The sequence below is a fragment of the Vombatus ursinus genome, unplaced genomic scaffold (assembly GCF_900497805.2).
Source record: "Vombatus ursinus unplaced genomic scaffold, bare-nosed wombat genome assembly UNPS02014798.1, whole genome shotgun sequence".
Lineage (NCBI taxonomy): Eukaryota > Metazoa > Chordata > Mammalia > Diprotodontia > Vombatidae > Vombatus > Vombatus ursinus.
The window spans coordinates 53347842-53374918 of record NW_020954576.1 but is presented as its reverse complement, the minus strand read 5'-3'; the positions used below and the strand labels follow the sequence as shown (position 1 = coordinate 53374918).

The following is a 27077-nucleotide window of genomic DNA, read 5'->3' as shown; positions in this document are numbered from 1 at the left end:
AGTAAGAGCTTAATAAATGCTTGCTGACTCTAGATATTTTAGAGCGATGTGGGAAAAGTGCTACACCAGCGTGAGCTACTGTTCTCTAAAAACAGGCCCAGATGATTTGGGGGCTCAAGAAGGGTCTGCACTGAGCCAGGCCTCTCTTTTCGCAGATGCTGCCGTGAATCAGGATATGTGCAGGGGAGTTAAGGGGAAAGGAGGAGGGAGCACACCTAATCTCATTTTCTCTAGTAAAAACTCCAGAAACAAAGCAGATGATTCCTGAAGAGGGAGAATGGGGATGTGCACTGACCAAGTCCTACTTGCCAGTGACACTACCCACAAAGCTGAGTGAGAATCAGGGCAGAAGCCAATTAGAATCCTCGGAGCAGGGGGGTTCCATTGCTGGTCAGGGCCCCCCTAGGGGAGAATGGGAAAGGATCCCCCCACCCCTTACCCAGCCCAGGAGGAGCTAACATCTCTCAAGCTTTGGGTTTCACATCCCCTCATGTCTCCCCTCCCTCTCCATGTTGAGCCGGAGGAAGCATCCTGTGTCCCTTCTCTCTGTCTTTAGATTGGAGTCTCAGGGACAAGTCACTCACCACACACAGACCAGTCTTCCCTCACCTGGTAGTGAACCTGGAATCTCTCCATGTCCACACCCATGAACTTGGCATTCACCTCAAACTTTCCTGCCTCTTCCCCAGGAATGATGTCAAAGATGACATTGCGAAAACTGTCAGAGAAATAGGATCAAAAAAGGGGGTGATCAACTTTGTCTCTCCAGAGACTGAACCTCATATTTACAGAGGGAGAATGTTCCAGGTGTCTCCTTCTCAATAGAACAAGGGCAATGATAAAACTTATTCAGATTCCTGGCTTCTTCTCTTGCCTCCCCTTCCATTAGAAGAAAGTCCCAACCACATGCATTTAGCCCCAATTCCTCGTCATAGGCTCAAAATCCCCCCTAGCAGGTCTCCCAAGGCCCCCTGGATTGGTGTGTTCTGCACTCTAATGGGGCAAACATGACCCCATCTTTCCCTCATTCCACCTCTGGGCCTCACACAGACCATCATCCTCCCTGCTGGGGACATGCTCCCATGCTCCTCATCCTTCCCTTTCTTTCCAATTCTGCTCATTCTGGAAGCCTTCCCAAAGGGATAGCTCTCAATTTTACTCTACAGAAATTACTCCCCATCATCCAGTTCCAAAGTCCAGCTGGTTATTTTGCCCTTGTCCTTCTGTCCCTGGGCATGGGCTCTGTCTCCTCCATAAGACTGGAGTGCCCCAAGGGGAGGAGTGGGGAAGCTATTGATAGACTTGGTTGAAAACTCCCACATGCCCCACCCTGGGTGGATACACTCACTGAGTGACTGGCAAGTCTTCAATTTCCACCAAGACTCCCTTTTCAAAGAGCTGGGCAGCGGTGTAACGCAGAGATGGCTGTTTCTTCCCCTTTTTGTCATTCCTGTTTTAAAATTTAAAGAAGACCCAAGAATTCACTCAAAGGTCTCTTCCTGGGAAAAGGGACTTCCTCTTACTACAGTAGAAGGGATGGAAGTGTGACTTCAGGAGGACACCCACTGGCTAAGGTTAAAAAATAATCCACTTTATTGGGGGAGGTGGTATTCCACTTGATCTTGGGGATCACTCAGGGCAGATTCCCCACCCCAATAAGGATTAAATAACTTAACAAAGGTTTTTTAAAAGATAGTTGCTCTTTCAGTGAACTGTTGCCATGGAGAATGATAGAGGGAAACCAAGGCAGAAAGATGGCTAAGGGGTTGGACTCAAAGAACCATCATTCCAGAAAAAGCCGGGTGGCAAAGGCTCCAAGGCCTGACCCTTCTGCCACACTGGGACCCAGGGCCCTACTTGCTGCCGCGGGCCAGGTTGTCCAGACAGGTGCGGATGTACTGGTTGTAGTAGTCGCCCTGCTCCTCGTAGAAGGCTGTCTTGGCCTGCAGGCCCTGGTAAGTGGCCCGAAGCTTCACCAGCTCTACTCTTCTCCTCTGCCGGTAACGGCGCTGGTTTCGAATATCCTGGAGGGAACAGAAGGGACAGTGTCAGGACTTTCCCAGGGGAGGAGAGGTCTGTAGGATTTGTCCACTCCACACCTCAGTCTCTACCTAAGGGGAATTCTGAAGATGTTCGGTTGTTAACAACCTTTCCCTATTTGGGGATGTGCTGGTGGGGCTTAGCACCATTCTAATGAGCTTATTACACATTATGGTGTATTACAGATACCCATGATTCTGTATTATCCTCCTAATAGACCCCATGAGGGAAGGGACTTTGTCTTACTCAAACTTGGTATCTCCCCTAGAGGCCACCCTCAGGGCTCTAAACAGCAGTAATTATTTGTGGAATAAAGGAATAAAGAGAGATAAGTTTCAAGGGTATCCCCAAGACAGGAAGAGAAGTATGATTTCAAATCTGTTTTCGTTCTAGATAAAGGATGGTTTGAAGTACCTGCCCCTTCCCCCACTGAGAGGAGGATTGTTTTGAGGTCTCCACCCTCCTGGGAGAAAAGAGAGACATTTCAACAGCTTTCTTCCTCAAGACAGTTTAAGTCTCTCTCTCTAAGAAGACTGGTTCTGTGGGTCTCCACATTCCCAGAAGAGTGGGACATGACCATGTTCACGGTTTTCCGTGCCAGGGTAATGAAGGGCAGAACTGGGCCGGGCATCTGGCTAACTACCTGGACTATCTCATCCACCAGCCCCTGGTAGCCGTCAGCAGAAGTCAGGCGTCCCAAGCTCTCCAGGTGACGAAGGTTCTTCAGGACCCTCCGCTGCTTTTCTCGTATTGACAGGAGGGAGTGGGCAGCCAGAGATCGACGCCGTTTCAGTGGCTCTGGGGTCTGGGCTTCAAAGGCCTGGCGTCGGGACATCAGTAAGCGATGGGCAGTTTCCTGGAGGAAAGAAGAGGCACAAGATTCCTGAGTCGTCTCCACCACTCCCCTGCTAGGGCAGCCCCCCAGACGAAGGGAAGGAGACTGCTGGGGGAGGCATCTTGACTCCAGAGGTAAGAAGAGAAGACAGCAGGTCCAAGGTCCAATTTCTATTGTGGAAGCCAGATTAGGGGCTGAATCCCCTTTTGCCATAGGGCTGTGGAAAGGTGGTTTAAACTGTCTGGGCCTTCCCTTTTCCCCTCACATACAGGACAGCTAAGTGATGCAGGGGGTGGAACGCTGGGCATGGAGTCAGGAAGTCTCAACTTCCCAAGTTCAAATCTGGCCTTAAACACTTACTAGTTGTGTGACCCTGGGCAAGTCACTTAACCCTGTTTGCTTCAGTTTCCTCATTTGTAAAATGAGCTGGAGAAGAAGTGGCAAACTACTCTAGTATCTTTCCCAAGAGAACCCCAAATGGGGTCACAAAGAGTCAGACACGACTGAAAACAACTAAACATTCCCCATTTCAATACATTAGAGAGAAATATGGCCAAGATGGTAACGTACAAGGGGCTGTGGGATTCAGAAAGGGAATTCTCCTGAACTAAGCCGAGGTCCCCACAGGCTTGTCTATTCAGAGCAAGGCAGAACAGGGCTGAATCTATAGCATGAGAGATTTCTGTTAGATGTGAAACAGGTCTTTCAAACCAGGATTATTTAGGGATGGAAAGTGGTGAAGAGTACCCCTTTCTCATTATGTCTTGCCTCTCAAGACAGGCTCTGAGAATATTCCTCCCTTGCCCGCCATCTTCTCCTTATCCCTGGTTTGGTTTCCATTCTACCCAGCTCAACGTGCTTCTCACTCCTACCTATGCCCCCTTCTCCTGGTTCCAAATATGCCACTCCCTCCACATAGGATGCCCTTTTCCATGCCTTGTCCCCTACTCCCTTTTGTTGTTGTTCAGTTGTGTCTGACTCTTCATGACCCTGTGACCCTGGCACTCCAATACTGTCGATGGAGTTTTCTTGGCAAAGACACTGGAGTGGTTTGCCAATTCTTTCTCTAGTGGATTAAGGCAAACAGAAGTTAAGTGACTTGTCCAGGGTCACACACTTAGGGAGTGTCTGAGGCCAGATTCAAACTCAGCTCTTCCTGACTATCCACTGAGCCATCTAACTGCCCCTCCTCCCTAGGCTTCCCCTAATCCCTATCTTTCTTCCTCCTGCCCATCTAGCACTGGTAGCATCGTTTCTCTTTTTCCTATAGGGATGTGCTGTATCTCACCCATCAGAGGTGGGGGGAATGCCCCCAGGGCTCCTCCTTCCTTTGCTTTTCCCTCTAAGGGGCAGCACCAGACTCTGGGTAATCAGGCTGGGGTGGGGCACAGATTAAGGATGATTGATTGACATGCCTCCCCACTTGATTGACATGCCTCCCCACCTCCCCCAAACTCAACCTTACCTGTTCTTCTGATGGTAAAAGAGACAGGATGTCCTGAAGGGAATCTCCTGCCTGGAACTGGATGATATCAACCAACATCTGCTTGGTGCTGCGGAGGAGAGTGAAGTGGAGCCCTTTGAGGTGAGGGGGAAAGGAGGGATGGAGGCAGAGGGAGGTCACTGACCTGTCTCAGTGGCATTTGGTGGAGGATGGGAAATTCAATCATTGGGATGATGGAGCAAAGAGGTGAATACATGGGGTTGAACATTTAAAAAAAAAAATCCATCCTCAGTCCAATCCCTTCACAATCCCAGAACCTTAGAAGCCCATTCTATAACCACACAGGCACCCCCTTCACAGCATTCTTGACAAGTAATCATCTGGCTTCCATTTAAGGACCTCCAGAAATGGGGAACCCACTACAGCCTGAGGCAGCCAGCTTATTCCATTTCTGGACTGTTCTGTGTACAAGTTTTCCAATATAATGAGCCTAATCCACAAGTCCTCTTCATATTGAGATGACAGAGAAGCCTTTCAAGCTCATTCTCCATCAGCACCTCCCAGCTTCAGCTACAGAGAACAATAGAGGAAGGGGAGGGTAGAGTCTGTTCTTTAGTTCATTGATTGAATGAGAACAAGAAACCAATGTAGCAGAAATTGAAGCAAGGGGGAAACCAATTAGAACTTTCTCATGGGCAAGTCACCATGGGAAAGCAGGGCAATAGCCAGATTAGGGTGGCACCTGTCTGAGGGCTACAGAGAACTTCAGCTCAGAGGCACTGGGGAGGACCTGGTCACCACTCACCTTAGCAAAAGGCTCCTTATGTTAGTGTCTTCAGGGTCAGTCTCAAGGCCCTCAAATTTGTTGGTGAGTGTCAGGGATATTTCCAACTGGCTCATGTCCGGGTTCCCGTCTGATGCCAAATTCTCTCCTGGAAATGGGACAGGGTGGGAGTCAGGGACATAGAGAGCTCTTGGGTTTCCTTTCAACCCCTCAAGTCTCTCCTTTCTTCTTCCCCATAGCTCCTAGAAGTCAGCATCCTCTGGGAAGACTTCCCAGAGCCAAAGAGCAGGGAGGGTTTGCTCTGGCCCCATCTGAAATAGAAAAACTGTGGAAAAGATGAAGGAGTCAGGGCCTGCTTACAGAACTGATCTCCACTCTCATTCTGCCTTTGATCTGTCCATGCCCACGTGTCTGTCCCCCTTGTAGGGGGGACAAATCTAACTAGCAGGCTAGCTGACATCTCTAGTGATCTAAGGCTTACAAAGGATTTTCCTTTGAATAACTCTTGTAAGGTAGGACTTACGGACATTATTATTTTTACTTTACAGATGAAGAAACAAAGGTTCCCAGAAATGATTTGCCCAAGATCACACAGTTAGTAAGATGTGAACTTAGATCTGAGTCAGGAAAATGCCACTCCCTTCTCTTTCCACAGAGGTGGGGGACTATGGGTTTGGACTACTGAACTTACTGTCAGGCATGATTGCTGTGTTGTTCAGTTTTCCCTAACCCTTTCTTTCTTTTTTAAAGTTTTTGTGGCAAGGGATGGTCCGATGGGTGGGCAATATATGTAGAAATAAAATGTAAAGACAAGGCATCAATAAAAATGAGATGTAAGAAAAAACAGAAACACTAAGCCTTCTGCCTATAACTGTAGAATATTCTATTATTCTGCACTGACCAAAAAAAAGAAAAAAAAAAGGCAAAAATTCATTTAGTGCTTTACAGTTTACAGTGATGGCCAATGTGGAAATTTGATTTGCATGACTTCAATGGGTTTTGTATTTCTTGCCTTCTCAGTGGCTGGGAGGAGGGAGAGAATTTGGAACTGAGAATAAAGTTGGATTAAAAAAAACAAAACCAAAATAACAGTTTACAATGTACTTAAAATATCCATTACTATTATCTGATGCTCACTCCAATCCTGTGACTTAGAGAGTGAAAGTATGGTTCTCCTCATTGTATACATAAAGAAATGGAGGCTCAGTGGGGGTTTAGGGACCCTCCTAGACTCAAGACTTTCACCTTCTGGCCTAGTCCTCTCTTTTTCCCACCCTGATGGGTCCTGGCTGTGCCCTTTATTCTGTGTGACAACCAGGGACATCTGAGTGATTATACTGAGGGTGGGTGCCTTTCTTTACAGTGATATCCAGCACCTGGAGTCTGGAGACCCAGGTTCAGATCCCAAGTCAGACCATGGCTAACTGTGTGGCCTGGGACAAGTCACTAGACCTCTGTTAAGAGTTTGTGTGCCGGTGTTTGCAGGGTGGAGGGGAAGGTGACCCGTCTATGGGAGCAAATGAGATAATATTTATACAAAGTACTTAGCACATAGCAGCTACGGTAGAAATGCTCATTCCCTTCCCTCCCCTGCTGATGGTTGATGCCTGAGGAGGGGTGTCACCTATCAGGGCTGGGATGGTAGGCAGCTCCCCTAAATCCTCCAAGAGCTCATGCAGAGGGTTCCGGTGATCTGGGGCGATTGAGTCCTGATGCTCCAGCAGCAGCTGAGAAGTAAGAGATGGGAGAGGTCAGAGTCGGGGCCCAGACTTGACCTCGGAACCTCCTCTCGCTCCCCAGTTATCTCAGTCCCCATGAGCCCAGAGCATCCCAGAGGGCAGGGTGGGCGCCAAGCCCTCTCCCCATTCCTCCCCTTCTTACCCTGTGGGTGTTAATGAGCTCTCCCACGGTGATGTAGACCATAGGCTTGGCCACAGCCACCATATCTGAGTACTCGTCCATGGCGAAGCGTTCCTCAGGCTCTGGTACGCGACAGGCTTTGCAGATGAACTTCCTGTCCCAGAGAAGGAGGGAGAGGTGTGAAGTGAGGGAACAGGAAAGCTCTCCAGCCTCAGTATCTCCATTAGTCATGATCAACTGCTCCAACATATTCTCTCACACACTCCCTGCCACCCCCCAAGACTTGTAGTGGGTTCCAAGTCAAAGCCTGGCCCAGACTCCCAGATTCCTCCTCCCCTTTGACCTATTCCATTCTCCTAGGCTGCCTGGAGACTCTATAACCAGAGGGTGACCTTAGAGATCAACAGTCCAAATTGATAATTTTATAGAGTATAGTAAAAAAAGGTCAACATCTGAAGTCAAGAGACTTGGGGGTTCAAATCCTGATATAAACAACAGCCAGTTTGTGTGGCCTTGGGCAGATTACTTAACTCTTTCAGCCTCAGCTTTCACCTCTGTAAAATGGGAACCATAATACCCAAACAACCTCCTTCACAGGATTGTTGTTGTGAAGAAAGCATTCTATCAACTTTAACATGATAGAGAAATGTAAGTTTTTAAAGATTTTTTCAAGAGACTTTTCCAAGGTCACACAGCCAACAAGGAATTGCTCTCCACTGAACACTCTTTCCATTGGACACCAGAATTCTTCTGTAAGAGGATTCTGGGTGGGCCAGCAATGCGGGAGGGAGAAGATTCCCACAGGGGCTGAGGACAGTTTGGGGCATGACCCACAGACCTGAACTTGAGGTGTGTCTCCTCCAGGTAGGAGTTCAGAACCCGAAGGTGCCCATTCTCCCCAGAGAAGGGCTTGCCGGCTGCAGCATGCTGGAGGAGCTGGGCTATGGCCCCCAAGACGTGGCGCTGGGAGGATGTTAGGGCCCCACCTGCTGCCAGGTCCACGATGTCGAAGGCATCGGGGGCTACCACGGCTGGGTTCAGGAATCGGTAGTACAAGAGGTTCCCTACTACCTGAGGATGTAGAGGAAAGGAAGAGAATCACAAGCCAGCTCCCATCAGGTGTCAGAGCCCTCTGGGACCTTTGGGGTCCAGTCCAAGGCTCTCAAGGGGGCTTGCCTAACATCCCACAGTAAAGTGAGGCAGAGTCAGGCCTGCCTCCACCAGCAGAGTCCTAGAAGAAGTGGAAAATCCAGTTCTTTTAGCCTCAAGGTTTAGGTCAGTTTAATTCTCCTTCCTTGGAGTTCCACCGCATTTGCCTTTCTTCCTTGCTCTTCTTCTGGGGAGAGCTCTGGGACCAACAAGGCTAAAAAAGAGGCTGTCCTGTTTGGAGACAAGGAGATGGACGGGTGACCCTGACCATCCTAGGCACTCACCTTACAGATCTCACTTTCTGTAGCACTGGGAAACTTCTCAGCCAGGGAAGTCTTCAGGACCTTTGCAACATAACGCATCCCATACCTGAAACAGTAGAATAGGGGGCTTACCACATCACCCTCCTCATTCCTCTCCCCACCCCCAACATCAACTGCATCAAAGAGAGAACTTCTCTATTTGTTGTCCTTTAATGTCATCTCTGAAAATGAAGATTGAGGGACTCCTGCTAGGTTTCCAACTGTACCCCCCTCAGATCTTTTCCATACTTTTGTTTTTTTTTGCTTTTTGGGCAGGCGGTTGGGGTTAGGTGACTCGCCAGGTCACACAGCTAATAAATGTCAAGTGTCTGAGGCCGGATTTGAACTCAGGTCCTCTGGATTCCAAGGCTAGAGCACTATCTACTGTACCACCTAGCTGCCCCTTTTCTATGCACTTCTTGGCCCTGTCCCTTCCTCTGCATCCCCACTGTCACCACCCTGGTATAGGTTTTGGATGCCCCATGCTGGTCTGACCTCGCCCTTCCTCCAATCTGTCTTGCACAGACACCACCAAATTTACCTTCCTTGAGCATCATGTTCCTTCCCTGCTCAAGCACCTCCCATAGCTCCCTATAACCACACGTCCAACGTCTACATAACCTTTGCAATCCTGGAAGTTCATCAAACCCAGAATTCTGAATGGTCTCTAAATGTGGCACTGAGAAACATGCCATGGAAGAGTACAGATGCCTGCCATGGTGTTTGTTAGCCGGCCTTCAAGGTCAAGGACTAACCAACCAAGTAGGAAGCCTTCACTGAACACAGAGTATATGCCTGGTCCTATGATAAAAATATACCTCCAACATCTTGGCACTCCCTGAATATTAACAATAGCATATATATAGCTAGCATTTATTTAGAACTTTGGGTTTGCAAAGTGCTTTCCATACAATAATAATAACTAACATATATAGCGCTTGCTACATGCTAGGCACTATCCTAAGCACTTAATTATTATCTCATTTCACTCTCACGACAACCCGAGGGAGATGCTGTTATTATCCCAGTTATACAGATGAGGAAACTGGGGCAAAAGGGTTAAGTGACTTGGCCAGGGTCCCACAGCTGATAAGTACCTGAGGCTGGATTTGAACTCAGGTTTCAAGTCCAACACTCTATCCGCTGTGCCGCCTTGTGGCCCTCATAGAGTTTTAGCTGCAAACACTTGACCTCTATGCTGCCCTTTGATCCTCACAAAAGCATCTCTCCAAAGGCCTACTATGATGCCTCATCATGGTTTAAGGGTGACCCTAGGTTCCTGAAGAAATGGTCTACCATGCTTGAAAGACTTCAGTCAACAACTAACAAACATTTACTAACATTTTATTAATATTATTAGTATTTATCTGCATGCTCAGCGCTGTGGACACAAAGAGGTCTCCAGGAGCTCACATTCTAGGCAGGGAGACGATGTGTAAATAATTATGTAAGTACAAGTTATATTAATGGGAGGTGACCCAACAGAAAGGCATTGGAGCAGTCGGAGGCCTGGGAATGGCCTCCTGTAAAGGGTGGGGTTTGAGGTGACTCTCGAAGACAGCCAGGAGGCAGAGCACTCCAGGCAAAGGAATTCCAGCCAGTGAAAAGGCCCCACAAGGAAGTAAACTATAAGAAGACTGGATAGGTAGGAAGGCACCAGGCTTGTGGAGGACTCTAAAAACCATCTGATCAATAAGCATTTATTAAGCACTTATGGCATGCCAGGCACAATGCCAAGGCATGGGTATACAGAGAATGGCAAAAGACAATTCCTGCTTTCAAGGAACTCAGTCTAATGGGGATTTTATAGTTAATCTGGGGGGAAGGGGGAGTCTATTGAATAGGGAAGTGACGTGGTCAGACCTGTGTTTCAGGAAAATCATTTTGGTGCCTGTACGGAAGATGGACAGAGTTGGAGTGAGCCATACCCAGGCTATTGCAACAGTTCAGGTATTAGGTGATGAGAGCCTGCACCACAATGGTGGCAGTGTTAGAAGAGAGAAGGCAACAGATACAAGAGATGTTGTGAAGGCAGAAACAATAAGACTTGGCCGCTGATATGTGACGTGAGTATGAGAGAGAGGAGTCAGTGACACAGAGCTAGACAGCCTGGGTGTCATGGTATCACTCTATGTCTGCTTTACAAGAGCCTGCCTAGCTAAGTCAGGAGGGGCTTCCCCATCCCCCACCAATAGGCTGGCCACTTGGTGACGAGGTCTTTGGCCAGAGCAACTCATAAAATAAAGAAAAAGTATAAACTACCCTCAGTCTTATTCGGCCTCTTTCCTCACCTACAGGGACAACGTCAGAAGGACAGAGAAGGAAGCAGAGGGTATAAGAATCACAGTTCTTAGACCATCCCTAAACATTAACTTAGCTGTTGATACTCTTAATGGGAAGTCCTCATCTAGCAGACATCTTCCTGGAAAAAATTAACTAGATGCTGGATGACCACTTGTTGAGCACATTATGGTGGGGATTCCATTTGGGTATGGATCCCATTAGAAAGCTACTCTCAAATTCTGTGATTTTGACATTCTTACTATAAATGAAACCATAGACTAAAAGGAAGTTATAGCTGAACACAGGATGGCTCACAACTTCTCCTTGGAGAGGCAAATGGAGGAGATGAGGAGACTCGGTTTTTTTGTGGTCCAAGGGCAACAGGAAAACAGCATTTCACAGGATATTCGGCCATCTCTTTTTGTTGTGTTGATAATAAAAATTGGAAGAAAAGATCATCATGGAAATAACTGCAACTTATACACCCACAATTGTTGCTGAGGAAATGGAGGTAGGGAAATTCTCTGAAGAATCTGATAAGACATTCCAAATGGAATCAACTTGTTGACCTCAAGTCAAAGATGGCCAAAGGGGAGAATGACAAAAATGCTGGAATGGAAAACTTGGTTCAGGAATAAGAAACAAGAGAGAACAAAGGCTAAGAGACTGTAGAGAAGCTTCACGCCTACATGGCATGACTATTTTCTTCAATGAGAGGGGAGGTACTGGACACTGGGAACACTGAATTTTAAAAAATCACCAAAAAATGAAACGGATTATATTCTAACAGACAGGAAATGACTGGTTACAGATGTGGGAGTCATTTCCAAATCAGCTGCCTACATTTAGATCATCAATTTGTTACAGCAAAGACCAAAATCAAAACCAAATTAAAATGAGAAGATAAGCAATTAAAAAAACTTCCACCTAGATAAAAGAAAAATCAACATGGACTTTGATACAACAGAAACCAAAAGAGCTTAAAACTCACCTCAGCCAGCAAACGCTTGACATCCTTGACAAGTGAAGAGAGACAAGATGGTTTAGAATATAAATTTGCTTGGTACAAGATTATAAACAATATCATCTCATAAAATAGTGAGAGCAGTGGGAAGAACAACACGTTTGCAGAGTGCTTGTCAAGGGTCCAACTAGGCAGATTATCCCAAAGGCATCCAAAAATTTTAATATAATAATAATAATAATAATGGCTGGCATTTACATAGCACCTACTAAATGCTGGGCACTATGCTAAGAACTTTACAACCATTATCTCATTCAATCCTTACAATAACCCTGCTATTATGATCCTCATTTTACAGTTGAGGAAACTGAGACAGACAGTGGTGACTTGCACAGGGTCACACAGTTAATAAGTGTATAAGGCTGAAATTGAATTCAGGTCTTCCTGACTCCAGGCTCAATATTCTATTCACTGAGTCACCCAGCTAGCTCAAAGGACAAGGAACTAGCCAGAAAGGAAAAACTATTTTAAAATTTCTCCAACCCTTTTCTCCATCATTGACAATGGAGCCAGAACATCTAAACTCTAATATATCAGTCCACAATATACTACAGGAAGAGAAAGAAATGGTAAAAATGGGATGAGCAGTGGCATCGGACTAAGAAAGCACAGATGCTGAAGGTGACGTCATTATTTGATATCTTCAGCTAGATGTCTGAAAGAAGAGAGGATACACCAAATGCTTGGGGGAAAACCATGCACCTTATTGTTACCAAGAAAAGATGATTGAGAGAGACCCAGGGACCCATACACCTACTTTGCCATCTCTAAAATAATCTTTATGAGAACGCAAGTATTGAGGGTATCTTTGATTGAAGGTATGAGAAAGAAGACTTGCAAATGTTAATCTACAGCAGACTGGGTCTTTACAGTTACACAATTCCTGGAAAGAATTGGAAGGAAGACAAGATCTCAAAGTGCTTGTGGTTTGCTGATATATGGTCCAGACTATAATTGATTTGGTACAGTAAAATCGCACCTTAAAGGCTCCCTTCCAACAAGGTGTTGCCCATGTATATGTCAAAGCCACTCAAGAGTCCTTGAAAAGGTGTGACAACAGAGATCCATCCCTTTGTTCAACAACTCTCTGATAATTAACATCAAGGGATAGAGACTGGACTTGTGATTTCACTGGTGAGGAAACTCCCTCTACCAATGCCAACTCCCCCTATGAAGATTAGAGCCTTCTCTGCAATTTATTGTCTTAGAGACCTGCCTAGAGCACTAAGAGTCAAGCTTGTCAAAGATGTTTGTCACCATCATAAAGAATGTCCAGGGCAGAGTCCAGATTCTCTATAGGTGTTTAGATCTTCTGGATGCTTCTGTGTGTAGACAATGTTGTGCTGATCGCATGAAGTCTCAGAACACTGAAAAGTCCCCTAAACAACATACATTATCACCCAAAAGAGTCTGGCTGAACTATGCACACAGGAAAAACCAAGTGGATGAAGAATGACTATTGTCTGGACTGTGATATGTAGTTAGATGGACAACCCAAAGAGTTGGTCCATTCTGTATTTATATTTTGAATGGACACTGGGGAGAAACGATAAACTGGGCCCAGAACCAAATAGAAGAGTGAGTTGGGTTACCTTTGGAAAATTGTACAATGCTTTTAATGACCCCAAAATTCCTTTTGAGACAAAGTTACCTTTAAAAAAACCTCTTTATTCTCCCAGTAATGACAGATGGTTGAAAGTGACAGAAGATGAGATTCTCCAAAGAATAAAGCTATGAGTCTACCAGAAGACAATAGAGTGGTGTATGGTAGATGTGGGTAGATTGTGACATATCACCAATGAAGAAAGGCACAGGAGAAGGGGCATAAAGGATACCATCAAAGAAAAATAGAATTGGAAAAGGAAATTGAGTCAGGCACAAAGTGAGAGTGTAATGCACATGAAGGCCTTCAGGACACTGGATGGACTTTCCATGGAAGATTCACAGGAGAATCTGTACAAGAGCTGCACAATATGAGAAGCAGATGGGTGGAGATCTGCATCACAGAAGGAAGCACTCACGTGGATGAGACCACAGATCCCATAGAATGTAAACTCCTTGAGGGCAGCTACTGATTTGTTTTTGTCCTGGTATTTCTAGCTGCCAAACAGTATCTAACACATACAGTAGTAGTTCTTTTATGAATACTTGTTACATGGACCAAGTCATCCAAGTATACCAACACTGAGGTACACATGTAGAGACTGAAGCTAAGTTCAATTTTAACTGTCTGAAGTCAAACAGCTAGTAAACAGCAGAGCTAGAACCAAGAAACAACCCTATCTTCTGACTCCAAGTGTAGTGTTCTTTCCATGATAATGTTGTTGTTCAGTTGTTTCAGTAGTGTTTGACTCTTCGTGACCCTGTTTGGAGTTTTCTTGGCAAAGATATTGGAGTGGTTTGCCATTTCCTTCTCTAGCTCATTTTATAGATGAGAAAACTGAGGCAAACAGGGTTAAGTGACTTCCCCAGGGTCACACAGTTAGTCAATGTCTGAGGCTGAATTTGACCTCAGGCCTGGTGCTCTATCCACACTACACCACCTAGCTGTCCTTCCATAACACATTGCCCTTAATAGCTCATTTTTGAGTCTGTTCATGAACTTCTTTCTTTCTTTCTTTTTTGGTGAGTGACTTGCCTAGGGTCACACACCTAGTAAATATCATGTGTCTAAGGCTCGATTTGAACTCTGGTTCTCCTGACTCCAGGGCCAGTACTCTCTCCACTGAGCCACCTAGCTGCCCCCATGAACTTATTTCTATGGACTCTTCCTGAGCTCATTTTTAGGTTCCATTCCCCACCTCTGGGGAACAGAAGACCACCCTAAGTCTACTATGCAGCGTGTACTTCTTGTCTCTTCCACACTTTAAAAGGAAGCCCCTTGTCTTTTCTCCCAAGGTTAGTCTACTTACCCACATAACATGTATATTCTGGCTTCCCAGCTCAAGGCTGTTGTATGTGTCACCCGCAGCATATTCCACCCAGCACACAGTGTCAGGCACAGTGCTGGATAAATGTCCACCGGATGAATGGATGGACAGAAGGGTGGATGAATGGAGTGGGCATTCACCTTATCCATACATGCCATGATTTTAGGAATCTTGAGAAACAGCACGGTTTAGTGCAAAAAGGGCTGGATGGGGAATCAGGAATACCTAGGTTCAAACCCTAGCCTAGCCACTTATTAGCTAGGTGGCCATTCACTTCATTTCTCTGGGCTTCGTTTCCTCATCTGTAAAATGGGGATAGTAATATACTACCTACCTCACAGGGTGGTTGTGAGGAAAGTGCTTTGTTAACCTTAAAGCACTCTAGGAACCTGGGCTACCACTGTTGCTATAATTCCCTCTAAACCTTTGTCTTTCCAGGCTGAAGAGTCTTGATGTTTTTAGTCTATCCTCATGTGGCAAATCCACCTATCTCTTCCTCCCCTCAACACCCCCTGCCACCATTAAATTTAAATGCTCTTCTCTAAGCCTTCTCTGTCACCACCTGGCCTTTTTTTTTTCCTCCTTAAGTGCAATGAACAAAACCACAAGGTATCCCAGGTCTGACTCCCCAGGAAGGATCTTTAAGGCACACCTGTCCAATCCTGGGCCTCACTCCTCCACTCCTACATCAAAGCTCTCCTGGTCCAAAATGTCAGCTGTCCATATCCTTCCTTCCTCCCCAACTCTACTCAACTCTTTCCTCCTCAGGATCCTTCCAGGTTGACACCCCATTACCCAGCTCTTCCCTTCCAAGCTGCCCCTCCTTGCCCCGACTACCTTATCTCAGACCTGATAGAGTTTTCACCAATTCAATTCTCTGCCTGAGCTAGGAGCCTACATACGGAATCTGGTCCACGGATGAGGTGATAGCTGCAAGAAACTTCTCTGTCACAGAAAGAAGATTTCGTAGGGAGATGTCCATCCTTCTCTGGACCTCAGGATGACTCAGGGCCTGCTCAGGGGTAACATCATAGGGAAGGTGGCTGTGGACAGAGAGAGTCAAGGGGTTGGTTCATTGTGCTACCTCCATGGTCTAAAATTACAATGCCACCAATCTCAAGGAAATCCCAGTCCCCAAATAAATCCATATAATGACCTGAAATTCAAAGACCTTGCTCAGAGCAACCCTATCAGAAGGGATCAGGAAACAGCAAAGAAAAGAGGCTAGGGAAGATAGGAGGGATTCTAATGGGGGAGAGGCTTCAAGGAAAGGAAGAGAAAAGGGGGACGGCAGAACCTACAGATCTGGGGAATGAGCCCCAAAAGGGACAAGGAAGGAGAGCAGACAAAATGGGCAGGTCTGGAAACAGAGGCTAAAAGGAAAGTGTCTTTATACCAGAATAGCTGGCAGTCCCTGAGTCTGCTCTGGAGCAGGCCTGAGGGAGGGGGAAGGGGACAGAATGGGTTAGAATAGATTCCCCCCTCCCCCTTCCTTCAGTTTGAGAAATATCTTCACCCTGTATACATGGCCCTATTGAGCCAGCCACTCCCATGAAGTTACCTTGCTTCTCTCACTAAGCTACACATCTGGCCTCTAAACACACACCTGCACATTTGCTTCCCTAGATTCCTACATGAAAACCCCAATTCTGTCAGGCCACCATGTTGGATGAGGCATTTGGCTACATTTGCCTGGCTAGGCTGCAGAGAGCTCCATACAAGTATCCATACCCACAACCCAGCAATCCTGATCTGTCATTTGTATTCATGGACTTAGCAATTGAGCACATTTGCATATGGTCTCATTTGCATAAATCCCATGACAATCACCATAAAGGGATATCTCATTTCTCCCTTTCCTACTTACCCCCACCCCTTTATTTTTCCATCGAAGCTGACACTTAATTTACACCAACTAGCATTGTCATTTGCTTGCCACCTTCAAAGGTCTTCCACCCCACCCGTGTAACCTAAGATCAAGGTGATAAAAGACAATCTGTCAGCTCCCTACTTGTCCTGGCCTCCTCACCTCCGCTGCCCAGTCTGGGCCTCCATCTGGTTGATCCAGGTCTTATAGAGGTGAATGGGGTCGGTGTGGACACTGAGTGTCCTGTCCTCAAGGACACTCTGGATCACCTCGCCCAAGATCTCTCGCAGTGCGCTCTGTCCCCGGCCATTGCGGTAGAAGCTAACCACCAGCTTGACTACTGTTGGGTTGCCCATCGCCATATCCTGGGGCTGTTCAACTTTGGATCTAGGATACAAGGAGACATTCTTTTCCACTTTCCAGACTCCACATAGCACCACACTCCCCACCAAACCAGTGAAAAGCATGGTGCCATGAACTAACTACTGAATAGTTTCTGGGAGAAACATGTGGGGCAGTGGCAAAAGCACTAGTTTTGGCGTCAGGAGACCTAGAGCTCTATTAATTATGACTTTGCTACTTCCTCCCCATGTGGCCTTGGGCTAGTCACTTCTTCCTGAGGGCCTCAGCTTTTTCACACGTAATATGGGAGGAGGTCAGGCTAGATGACTTCTAAATCCTACCATCCTTTTTGACCCTTGCCTAGGCAAGGCCTCAGTTCCTTAGGAACTTGTTTTTGGGTTTCCAGTGCTTAAAGGGAAGTCCCTTTGTCTAGCCGATATCCTTCTTGCTAATGTGTTCACATGTGGTGTCATATCTTGTCCCTGCCAAATGGCCACCATGGAATCTCGGGGTCCCTCCACCCCTGACCCAGAGTAAGAAGACAAGGAAGGAGTCACCCAGGCCCAGTTCTCTACTCTCACACCTGAAGAAATGGTTATTCATTTTGGTTATTCAAGACTTCTAGAAATAAACACTCCCTTGGGAAGTGGTTCTGGTATCTTCCAACACTAAGTCCTTCCTTGTATAAGTCTTAAGTTATTCTTGGTGTTTTCCTCCTATACCCACCTGCCTGTCACACTTACTTGATTTCCTCCTGGAGAGCAGTCTTAAAGAGCTGGAGAAGGAGGTAGGCTTCTCGTCGATTGGAGGCATAATTGTACAGGGTGAAAATGACCGACTCCATAAATTTTGTGGTCTTGTTCTGTGGCATCTGGAAGATCAGCTTGGCCAGGTAGATGGGCTGGGTCTGCAGAAGAGAGGGAGAGGAATGGCTGTAAACAGAAGCAAGAAGCCTATAGATGAGATCCGTAAAAGGGGTACCTCTTAGATGGTAGAGAGATCTCTGCCAGCTGGGCAGGTGAGAGGCAGCGACTTATGAGGAAGGGGGACAGATGTCATAACCTCAGGTCACTGCAGATGTCAAGGGAGAGGTCACGAGGGTCCCGCGTTACCAGCAAGGCTGACTCACACAAGGCAAGAAGATGGCCATGACCATGGGAGGGCCCCGACCCTCAAGGGAGCCGGTGGAGCAGAGGGCAGGGCTTCTTTCTCCTTCCAGCGTCCTCTACTCACCTGGAGCAGGTAGAAGAGGTGTTGGTAAGCCTCTAATTTCTGCCGTTTCTCTTTGCTCAGTGACTTTAGTCCTTTCCGCCTGTCTGGCACCATCATATCTGACAGATGCTCCTTGTTCTTCTTGGTCAGCTTCTTGCTGTGTGAAACAACCTCCTGGGGGTGAGAAGAAGAGAGGGGAACCTCGAGATCCAGCCCAGAACATATGGTCTGACGCTGGAGCTGGGGCAGAGGCAGAGTCTCACCTTTTAGCAGCCTAGAGCTGCAATTTAAGATGTGGAAGTGAACCTGGGGCAATTGATGAATGGAGGGAGAGCGAGGAGAGGGAATGACAACAACAGCAACTAGCATTTATAGAGTACTTACTATGTGCCAGGCACTGTGCTGAGCAATTATAATCTCATTTAATAATAATAATAGGTAACATTTATATAGTACCTACTATGTACCAGGCACCATGCTAGGTGCTTTATAATTATTATCTCATTTGATCCTCACAATAACCCTGGGAGGTAGGTGCTATTATTGTCATCCCCATTTTATATCTGAGGAAACTGAGGCAAACAGAGGTTAAGTGACTTGCCCAGAGTCACACAGTTAGGTCTGAGGGTCTGAGACCAAATTTGAACTCAGGCAGGTCTTTCTGACTCCAGGCCTAGTGCTCTATCCTGATCCACCCAGTTGCGTCAATCAGCAAGGTGAGAAGTAGGATAGAATCAAAGGTGAAGACCAGAGTGAGGGGTGACTTTTTCAGTGGTCACTCTACTGAGAATGGCACACTCCCTTTCTACCCTGAGGGAAAGAAGGGCAGAAAAGAAAGCACAGTTTATGCTGTAGGAGGCAAGGAAGAGGCAGAAGGGACAGGAGGAAGGAAAACAATATTGTATGAAAAGGGATTCTCTTTGGGGGTCGCCTCCTGGACTCTATCCATTAAGGATTGATAGGAACAAAGCAGGAAATGAGGGCTTTGACTAGAATGTTCTTGCTGCAAAGAAGGATTCAAACTGGAATGAGGAACTGGGAGAATTCATGAAATCCAGAAATTTTAAAGAAAGAAGATGGCAATGATTGGGTCGGGGACCCCTCCTAGGATGCAAGGGAATGACCAAGAACACGCCTCAAGGGCATAACAGTCTATAAATGCTACGGAGAATAATGATGCTGATTCATGTTCATACAGCAATGTGAAGGTGTACAACCCACTTTCCCCACCTGTAGAGGGGGTAAGTTTAAGTGTTATTATGGCCGATTTTACAAATGGAGGAAATTGATTTCCCTTCGAAGAGCCCAGATTTGAACCTAGGTCTCCTGACTGTACATCCAGGGCTCTGTTCCCTGCCTATGCCGTGATGCCCCCGAAGGCAGGATGGGAGCAAGCGATACAGATCAATACGAACTATCTACTGTGGCAGCTAGGTGGCGCCATAGTGCACAGAGCCCAAATTCGGACTCTCGGACGCTTACTAGCTGTGTGACTCTGGGGCAAGTCACTTCACCTCTGTTTGCCTCAGTTTCCTAAACTGTACAATGAGGATTGTAACAGCACCTACCTCCCTGGGTTGCTGCAAGGATTAAACGAGACAGTATTTGTAAGGCACACTTAGCACAGTGCCTGGCACACAGTAGTCTCTCTCTCTCTACGACGATGGGCTGGAGCCCGAGCGCCCGGCGTGGGCTCTGCCGCGTCACCTGCAGCGTGACTCTGTTCTTCACCAGCAGACCAATCTTGATGTCCATCAGGTTGAGGTCTTGCTCCAGTTGCTGGTTGGACCGGATTTTCCTGACCACCTCCTCCTGGAGCTTCAGCAGCTCCGCCTCTTCCCAGAAATCCTGCTGCCTCTGGTCCAGGAGGTGGGCAAATCGACACACCACACTGACAGGGGGGTGCTGATCGTGGACTGGAGGGAGACAAGGGCGGGGAAGCTAGGAGAACCCTCCTTGATGGTCTCACCAGCCCCTACTTCCTGCTCCTTTACTGCCCTCTGTCCGTTGTGGAGATGGAGTCTGGGAGCTCCATGCCGCTAACTAGGATACCCTTCCATAAAATGTGACCCTCGCCCTGCACCCTGACCATGCCGTTAGCCTGCTTCTTCCTTTCCTTCTGTTCTTGGCAGAACACACACACACACACACACACACACACACACACACACACACACACACACACTAGATTTTTTTTGTATGTAATGGTATTTTTTCCCCAATTACATGTAAAGATAGTTTTCAACATTCATTTTTACAAGATTTTGATTTCTAAATTTTTCCTGCTTCTAATACATACTGTCCATTTCCAAGTTCCCCGACTTCCTAAGTCCCAGCCCTGTGCCTTTCTATCCAGATCTCCTCAGATTTGGATGACAAGAGCCTCCTGTCCAGCCTTTCGCCAAAGGTGCCCATATCACACCCAGATGCCTGAAGTGGCTTTTTAGGGAACTGCTTCAGTCCCATTCATTGTCTTGTCCCCAAACCTACAGTTCCCTCCAATGATCTTTCCCACCCAATTCCAGTTCTCTGGACTGGGCTACTCATAGGGTCATAGATTTAGAGCTGAAAGGAATATTAGAAGCCACTTAGAATCCAAACTCCTCATTTCATAGATGAGGAGGCTGAGGCAGAGAGAGGTCATGGGACTTGTCCGGGGACACACAGCTAGTAAGTGTCTGAGGCTAGATTTGAACTCAGGTGTTCCAGACTCCAGGCCCATCACCTTATCTATTCAATGCAGCACCTAGTGGTATTAAAAAAATAAATAAATAAGAGAGCAATGGATGGTCTTTGTGCATTCATGTGAATGAAAAAATTCAGCACCTGATCACCTTCTGGTGATAGGGCTTTCTAAAGCTGGCTGGGCTGGATCTCAGACAACAGACACAGTTTGCTCATTGATGTATTACAATAAAACCTATTAATCTTTTAGACAGTCTGGCTATTAATCTAAGCCTATTGCTATGACAGCTGATAATAGCTAGAATCTATGCCATCAGAGCAGGAGTTTCCCAAGAATTGGGATTATGTCTCCTCCTGCCTAAAGATCTCCCCTTAAATCAAGAGAAATGCTCAGGGATGGGGGAGGTTGACTGGTGACTGTGAGGTGAGGGAAATCAGGCCCAGAGAGGTAAAGCAACTTGCTTAAAATCACACAGCAGGCTCACTACCGAAAATAGTAAACATCTTCCATTGAGATGCAAACCAACTTACTTAGCATCCTATAGTCATCCCGGGCTCTCCTGGCTCGGAAAAATGCCTGGATCTTCACAACTGAATTAATCTGTTAGTGGGCAGAGAAAGAAAATGAAAGTAACCACCTTCCCCGTCCTCTTCTCCTGCTTGCATGGGTTGAAAGGTGACATACAGGGAAGATGAGAAGCCAGCACTTACATTCTCCTCGAAAAAATTTAGTCTTTCCTGATACCTCTTCCGAGCCACCCACATCCGGGCACAGGCTTGGATCTTTGGGAGGGAGAGACAGTATTAGAGATACACTGTTCCCATCAGGGCTACAAACACACCCTTGCTTACAAACCCCAGGCTGATGTCATCCATCCAGAATTCACATAAAACAGTAACAACTTAAATGGGGATCTAACAGGTGCTTAGAGATCTTGGCTTCCCCCTTTAGTGTCAGTCATATTTCCATTCACAAGTTATTTTTTGTATTGCCGGGCTTAATACAGTGCCTGGTATATGTTGTTGTTCAGTCATTTCTAAATCATGTCTGACTCTTCATGACCCCATTTAGGGTTTTCTTGGCAAAGTTACTGGAGTGGTTTGTCCATTTCCTTCTCCAGCTCATTTTACAGATGAGGAAACTGAGGCAAACAGGGTTAAAGGACTTGCCCAGGGTCACACAGCTAGTAACTATCTGAGGCTGGATGTGAACTCACAAAGATGAGTCTTCCTAACTGCAGACCTGGCTCTCTATCCACTGCACCATCCAGCTGCCCTGGCACATGGCAGGTGCTTAATAAATGTTTGTTGAATTGAATTTCCTTCAGTACCCTAGGAAGGATAATCTAAGAGTCCTTTTGTATAATAGTGGGATGCAACAAGGGCAGAGAAACATAGATCTGCTTAGAAATAGCTAGAAGAAGTATTAGTCATAAGCTGCATCACTATCCACTCTGGGTGAGGCAGAGCAAAAGCACATAGCTGGGAATGGGCTGTCTGGGTTCAATGCCCTGGCTCCATCAATAGATGTGCTGTGTCACTTGGAACAAGTCACTTAACCTCCCTAGGACCCCTGGATTACCAGCTTCAAAAGGCTATGAAGCATTTTATAGGATCACATGATTTAGGGCCAGAAGGGACAGCTGAGGTCCAATCCCTCATTCTATAAATGAGGAAACTCAGGTCCAGAAAGGAAGGACTCATATGAGGTCTCATAAATAGGAGAGGCAGAGAGGGATGGGGAAAAAAGAGGGGGAGGGTAATAACAGATTTAACAGAGATTAAACAACTTATCCAAACTCATTCACCCCAGTCAGTCCCTCTGCCTCCTTACTATCAGCCTAAGGCTCAGACCATAAGACCATTTCCTCTAAACATTGCAAAAAGGACAGATTAAGAAATTCCTTCTAACAAGTCCTTTGTGGGGAGAAAAAGAGAGTCCCCAGAAGCCCAACTATGAGTACCTTCATCACAGAAGCCACATTTGCCTTTAAGAACCTCATCCGTTCTCGGTAGATCTTCCTCTGCTGGTAACCTCTCCAATGAGCCTGCAAATTGGGACAGAAAAGAAATCATCTGCAAAAAATCTTTTCATTCAGATTTTCAATTTTTGCATTCAGATTTTTTCTCTTAGATGCTCAGGCGTCAGGGTACAGACTAGAGAAGACTGAGAATTTGAATGTTTCCAAATTCAAATTCAACATTTATTAATTACCATATTAACTACGTGCCTAATGCTATGCCAGACGCTGGGACAAGGGTGAAAATAACACACATTCTACTGAGACGGCTGGAGGAGATGGGGGAAAGCACAATATGGACTTAGATAAATTTGATACAAGGCAGGGAATAATGGGGTAAAAGGGCCATCCAGACAAAATGCTCTAGGCAAATCTGGAGGGCACCAGGAAAGGCTTTGTAGAAGAAGTGACTTCTGAAAGGAGCTTTGAAGGAGACCAGGAGTGTGATGGAGAGAGATGAATGAAAGAACTGTCTTTTAGCAGTGAGGACTCAACTAAGGTTGGACAATACGAATTTGAAGAAGGCCCAGTATGCATGGTTTACTAACTTCCTCCACTGGCTCTATATTAGGAATGGAAAAGGCAAACTGTAGTGGTGATGCTGAGGATTAACAAAGGTGAATGGTCAAAGGACAAAGGGGCACAGGATTTACATGTATCCTTGTGAAGCCTGATCCAATCCTACCTTACATGTCCCAATCACCCAGCAGTGTTACAGAGACACAAACCAATACCCATAAGAACATGGTTCAGAGACATGTAGATTGAGAGCTGGAAGGAGCCTTAGGCATCATGGAACCCAACCTCCTCATTTTACATATGAGAAAATGAAGTCAAGAAAGGTTAAATAACTGGCTCAAGGTCATATGTCATAAACAGCAGGGTCAACATTTGAACCAAGGTCTCTTGATGCCCAAACCAACAATCTTTCCACCATACTTCTCTCCCTCACACAAGCACCATTCATCCATACAAATCCTTATTTTTGCACCAAGAGCAATCACTCATCCAAACACAATCACGGACCCGGTATACTCACAGGGCGTTATCCATCCCCTCACCCCCTCACATGCACATATGCATGTGGCAAACACACAAAGAGCCTTTCCACTCACAGGACAATATCCATGTTGTATACACATAGAGAAATATACACTCTTATATACACAACACACATAAATATTTGTGTGTGTAATTTACATATACATATACACACATATATATGTGTATATATGTATAAATAAACATACACACACACGTAAACATTGGTATATATTATCAGACAGCTTGAATTCTGTACAGTAGACATCTTAACTCAATATGTCTAAAATTGAATCATTATCTTTCCCCCTCTACCCTCTCCCTTTCCTACCTTCCCTATTATTATAGAGGGCAATGCCATCCTCCCAATCCCTGAGGCTCACAACCCAGGAGTTACTCTGGACTTCTTGCTATCTCTCACCCTCCCCCGCCCCCCATATTCAATCTGTTGCCAAAGCCTGTTGATTTCACCTTTGCAACCTCTCTCAAATATGCCCCCTTCTCTCCTTTGACACTGCCACTCTGGTGCGGACCCTCATCACCCCATGTCTGGATTACATCTGGATAGCCTGCTGCTGGGTCTATCTGCCTTAAGTCTCTGCCATCTCTAATCCTTTCTCATTAAAGTGATTTCCTAAAATATCATATCACTCCCCTACTCAATAAACTCCAGTGGCTGCCTATTGCCTTCAGGGGCAAACACAAAATGTTGTTTGACATTCAAAACCCTTCATAAGCGAGGCCCCTCCTACCTTTCCAGTCTTCTTATACCCTATACTCCTCCATATGTACTCTTCAATTCAGTGACACTGGTCCCTTGGCTGTTCCACGAACAAGACATTCCATCTTTGGCTTCTGACATTTTTTCTGGCTGTTCGCCGTGCCTAGAATACTCTTTCTCCTCCATCCCAACTACTGACCTCCCTGGCTTTAAGTTCCCATTAAAATTCTACCTTCTACAGGAAGCATTCCCCAACCCCTCTTAATTCCAGCGCCTCCCTTCTGTTGATTATTTCCGATTTAGCAGGCACATACTTTATTTATACTTATTTGTCTGTGTGTTGTCTACCCCTTTACACTGTAAGCTCCTTGAGGGCAGGGACTATCTTTTGCCTCTTTTTGTATCCCTAGGGCTTAGCACATAGCAGGCACTTAATAAATGTTTGATTGATGGATGTATAACATATACCAAATACACCCATATCTCCATACCTACATAGCTATACTACAGTGCTTACATACCACCAATCCACATGAACACCATACATACCTGTACAGTATATACCTTCACACACATAAAAACTCAAACAACCACACACATAAGTACGTGTCGTCATGCATACACACACACACTATCCTCCCTCCCTTTCTCCCTCCTCCCCATCACTCCACGTACTGAGCCAAGACCAAAACTCTTTCTATTTTGCTACAGAACAGATCATATGTAAAAAAGCAACAGGGAAGAGGGCTGAAAAAGCTGGTTAGACCCAGACTATGTGAGGCCTTGAATGTGAAGCTGAGACTGGGACCTCATTAAGTAGGCAATGGGAAGTTGTTATTCACTTGTGTCTGACTCTTCATGACCCCACCTGGGGTTTTTTTTGGCAAAGATGCTGGAGTAGTTTCATTCCCCAGCTCATTTTACAGATGAGAAAACTAAGGAAAACAGGGTTAAGTGATTTGCCCAGGGTCACACAACTAGTAAGGGTCTGAGGACAGATTTGAATTCAGGTCTTACTGACTCCAGGCTCAGTGTTCCATCCACTGTACCACCCAGCTGCTCTTTAGGCAATGGGAAGAGGGATCAGTAAATGCCTACTGAAAAAACTAACACACACACACACACACACACACACACACACACACACACACACATATCTATCTATAAAGTGCTTGGCCCAAGGGGAATGTAGAATGATAAAGGAGAGGAAGAAGAAAATGGATGAAGGAAAGATAACACATTTGATGAGATTGGTCCCACCAAAGTAACTTGCCCAAGATATTTATTGAGGAGGCTTTTGAAAGAGCAATCTTGAGCATGTCTGGGAAGGAGGAAAAAGGCAGAAGACACTTCTGTACTTCGAGAAATTTCTTCTGCCTCTCTACAATCCTGTTGTGCAATTTCAACCCCTCCTTTCTCTCTGACAGGAAATTTCCTTTCATTTAGTCCTTGGGGCAGACAAATAGGATTTCTATCTTCTGTGGAACAACTCTTTGGGGACCCAAAGACAATTTAGCTTTCACTCAGTATAGAAGATGGGGTGAGACACTGAAAGTCTGAGAAACCAAGAATCTTGAAGACCACTCTACCTGAATCTTAATAATGGCTGGGAGCCAGGTCTTTAGGAAATGGGAATGCTTGGCAAACTCCTGCCGAACAAGGAAGCCCCGCATCCGGGCCTGGAGCTGGATGATAAAGCCAATATTGGCATTCCAAAGCTGGTGTCGGTCATGGGCGGCAGTAACTGTTGTGATTGCTGCCTGTGGAAAAAGAATGGATAGTAGGGAGGGTTATACAGACCTGGAAGGCAGATGGGATGGTCAGGAAGGAAGTTTTGTCTCCAGCCCCGACCTCAACGTCATGCTTTCCTCCACCTATCACTTTGATCATTCACTCTACCTGTCTCCCTTCCTCATGCTCCTATAGTACTTTCTTCATTACATGAGAGTTCATCGGATCATTGCCTTTAGAGCTAGAATGGAAATTAAGATTACTTAGACCATTTTTTAGATTAAGAAACTGGAGGCCTAGTTTAGGGGAAGTGACTTGCCCAAGTCACATGGCTAATAAATGATGGTCGGAATATGGCTTTGCATGGGTATAACTTCCAGAAGAAGGTGAGCAGAAAGAACTAGGGGAGAGGTCTGGAAAATCTATTACAAGTCTGGCGTAGACACATATGATAGTGATGGGAGACTTCAATTATTTGAACATCCATTAGGACTCTTTCTGTCCAGAGAAGAGCAGCTAATAACTTTTAAAAAGATATTTTGCTAGGGGCAGCTAGGTGGCGCAGTGAATAGAGCACTGGCCCTGGAGTCAGGAGGATCTGAGTTCAAATTCGACCTCAGAGACTTGATACTTATTATGTGTGATCCTGGGCAAGTCAATTAACCCCAACTGACTAGCCAAAAAAAAAAATAAAATAAACTTTTAAAAATATATATTTTGTTAAATATTTACCAATTATAATGAACAATTTTGAGTTCCAAATTCTCTCCCTCCCTCCTGCCCCTCTCCTACCCCTAGAGAAGGCA

At 45.9% G+C, this 27077-nt stretch overlaps 1 protein-coding gene across 2 annotated transcripts in view; it reads right to left on the bottom strand.

Annotated features, from left to right (window-relative positions):
- The window catches only part of IQGAP3 (IQ motif containing GTPase activating protein 3), a 68798-nt gene that overhangs the window by 2435 nt on the left and 39286 nt on the right, over window positions 1-27077 (bottom strand). For both annotated transcript variants that reach the window (XM_027871480.1, XM_027871481.1), the window contains 19 exons: window positions 26130-26300; window positions 22722-22805; window positions 21469-21540; window positions 21289-21358; window positions 19780-19988; window positions 18094-18246; window positions 17604-17767; window positions 16681-16905; window positions 15554-15694; window positions 8397-8481; window positions 7802-8034; window positions 6985-7117; window positions 6728-6830; window positions 5125-5251; window positions 4341-4428; window positions 2684-2896; window positions 1858-2024; window positions 1349-1450; window positions 610-718 (listed from right to left, as the gene is read on the bottom strand). In XM_027871480.1, coding sequence (XP_027727281.1) covers window positions 610-718; window positions 1349-1450; window positions 1858-2024; window positions 2684-2896; window positions 4341-4428; window positions 5125-5251; window positions 6728-6830; window positions 6985-7117; window positions 7802-8034; window positions 8397-8481; window positions 15554-15694; window positions 16681-16905; window positions 17604-17767; window positions 18094-18246; window positions 19780-19988; window positions 21289-21358; window positions 21469-21540; window positions 22722-22805; window positions 26130-26300 — 2649 coding nt within the window. The remainder of the gene's footprint in view (window positions 1-609; window positions 719-1348; window positions 1451-1857; window positions 2025-2683; window positions 2897-4340; window positions 4429-5124; window positions 5252-6727; window positions 6831-6984; window positions 7118-7801; window positions 8035-8396; window positions 8482-15553; window positions 15695-16680; window positions 16906-17603; window positions 17768-18093; window positions 18247-19779; window positions 19989-21288; window positions 21359-21468; window positions 21541-22721; window positions 22806-26129; window positions 26301-27077) is intronic.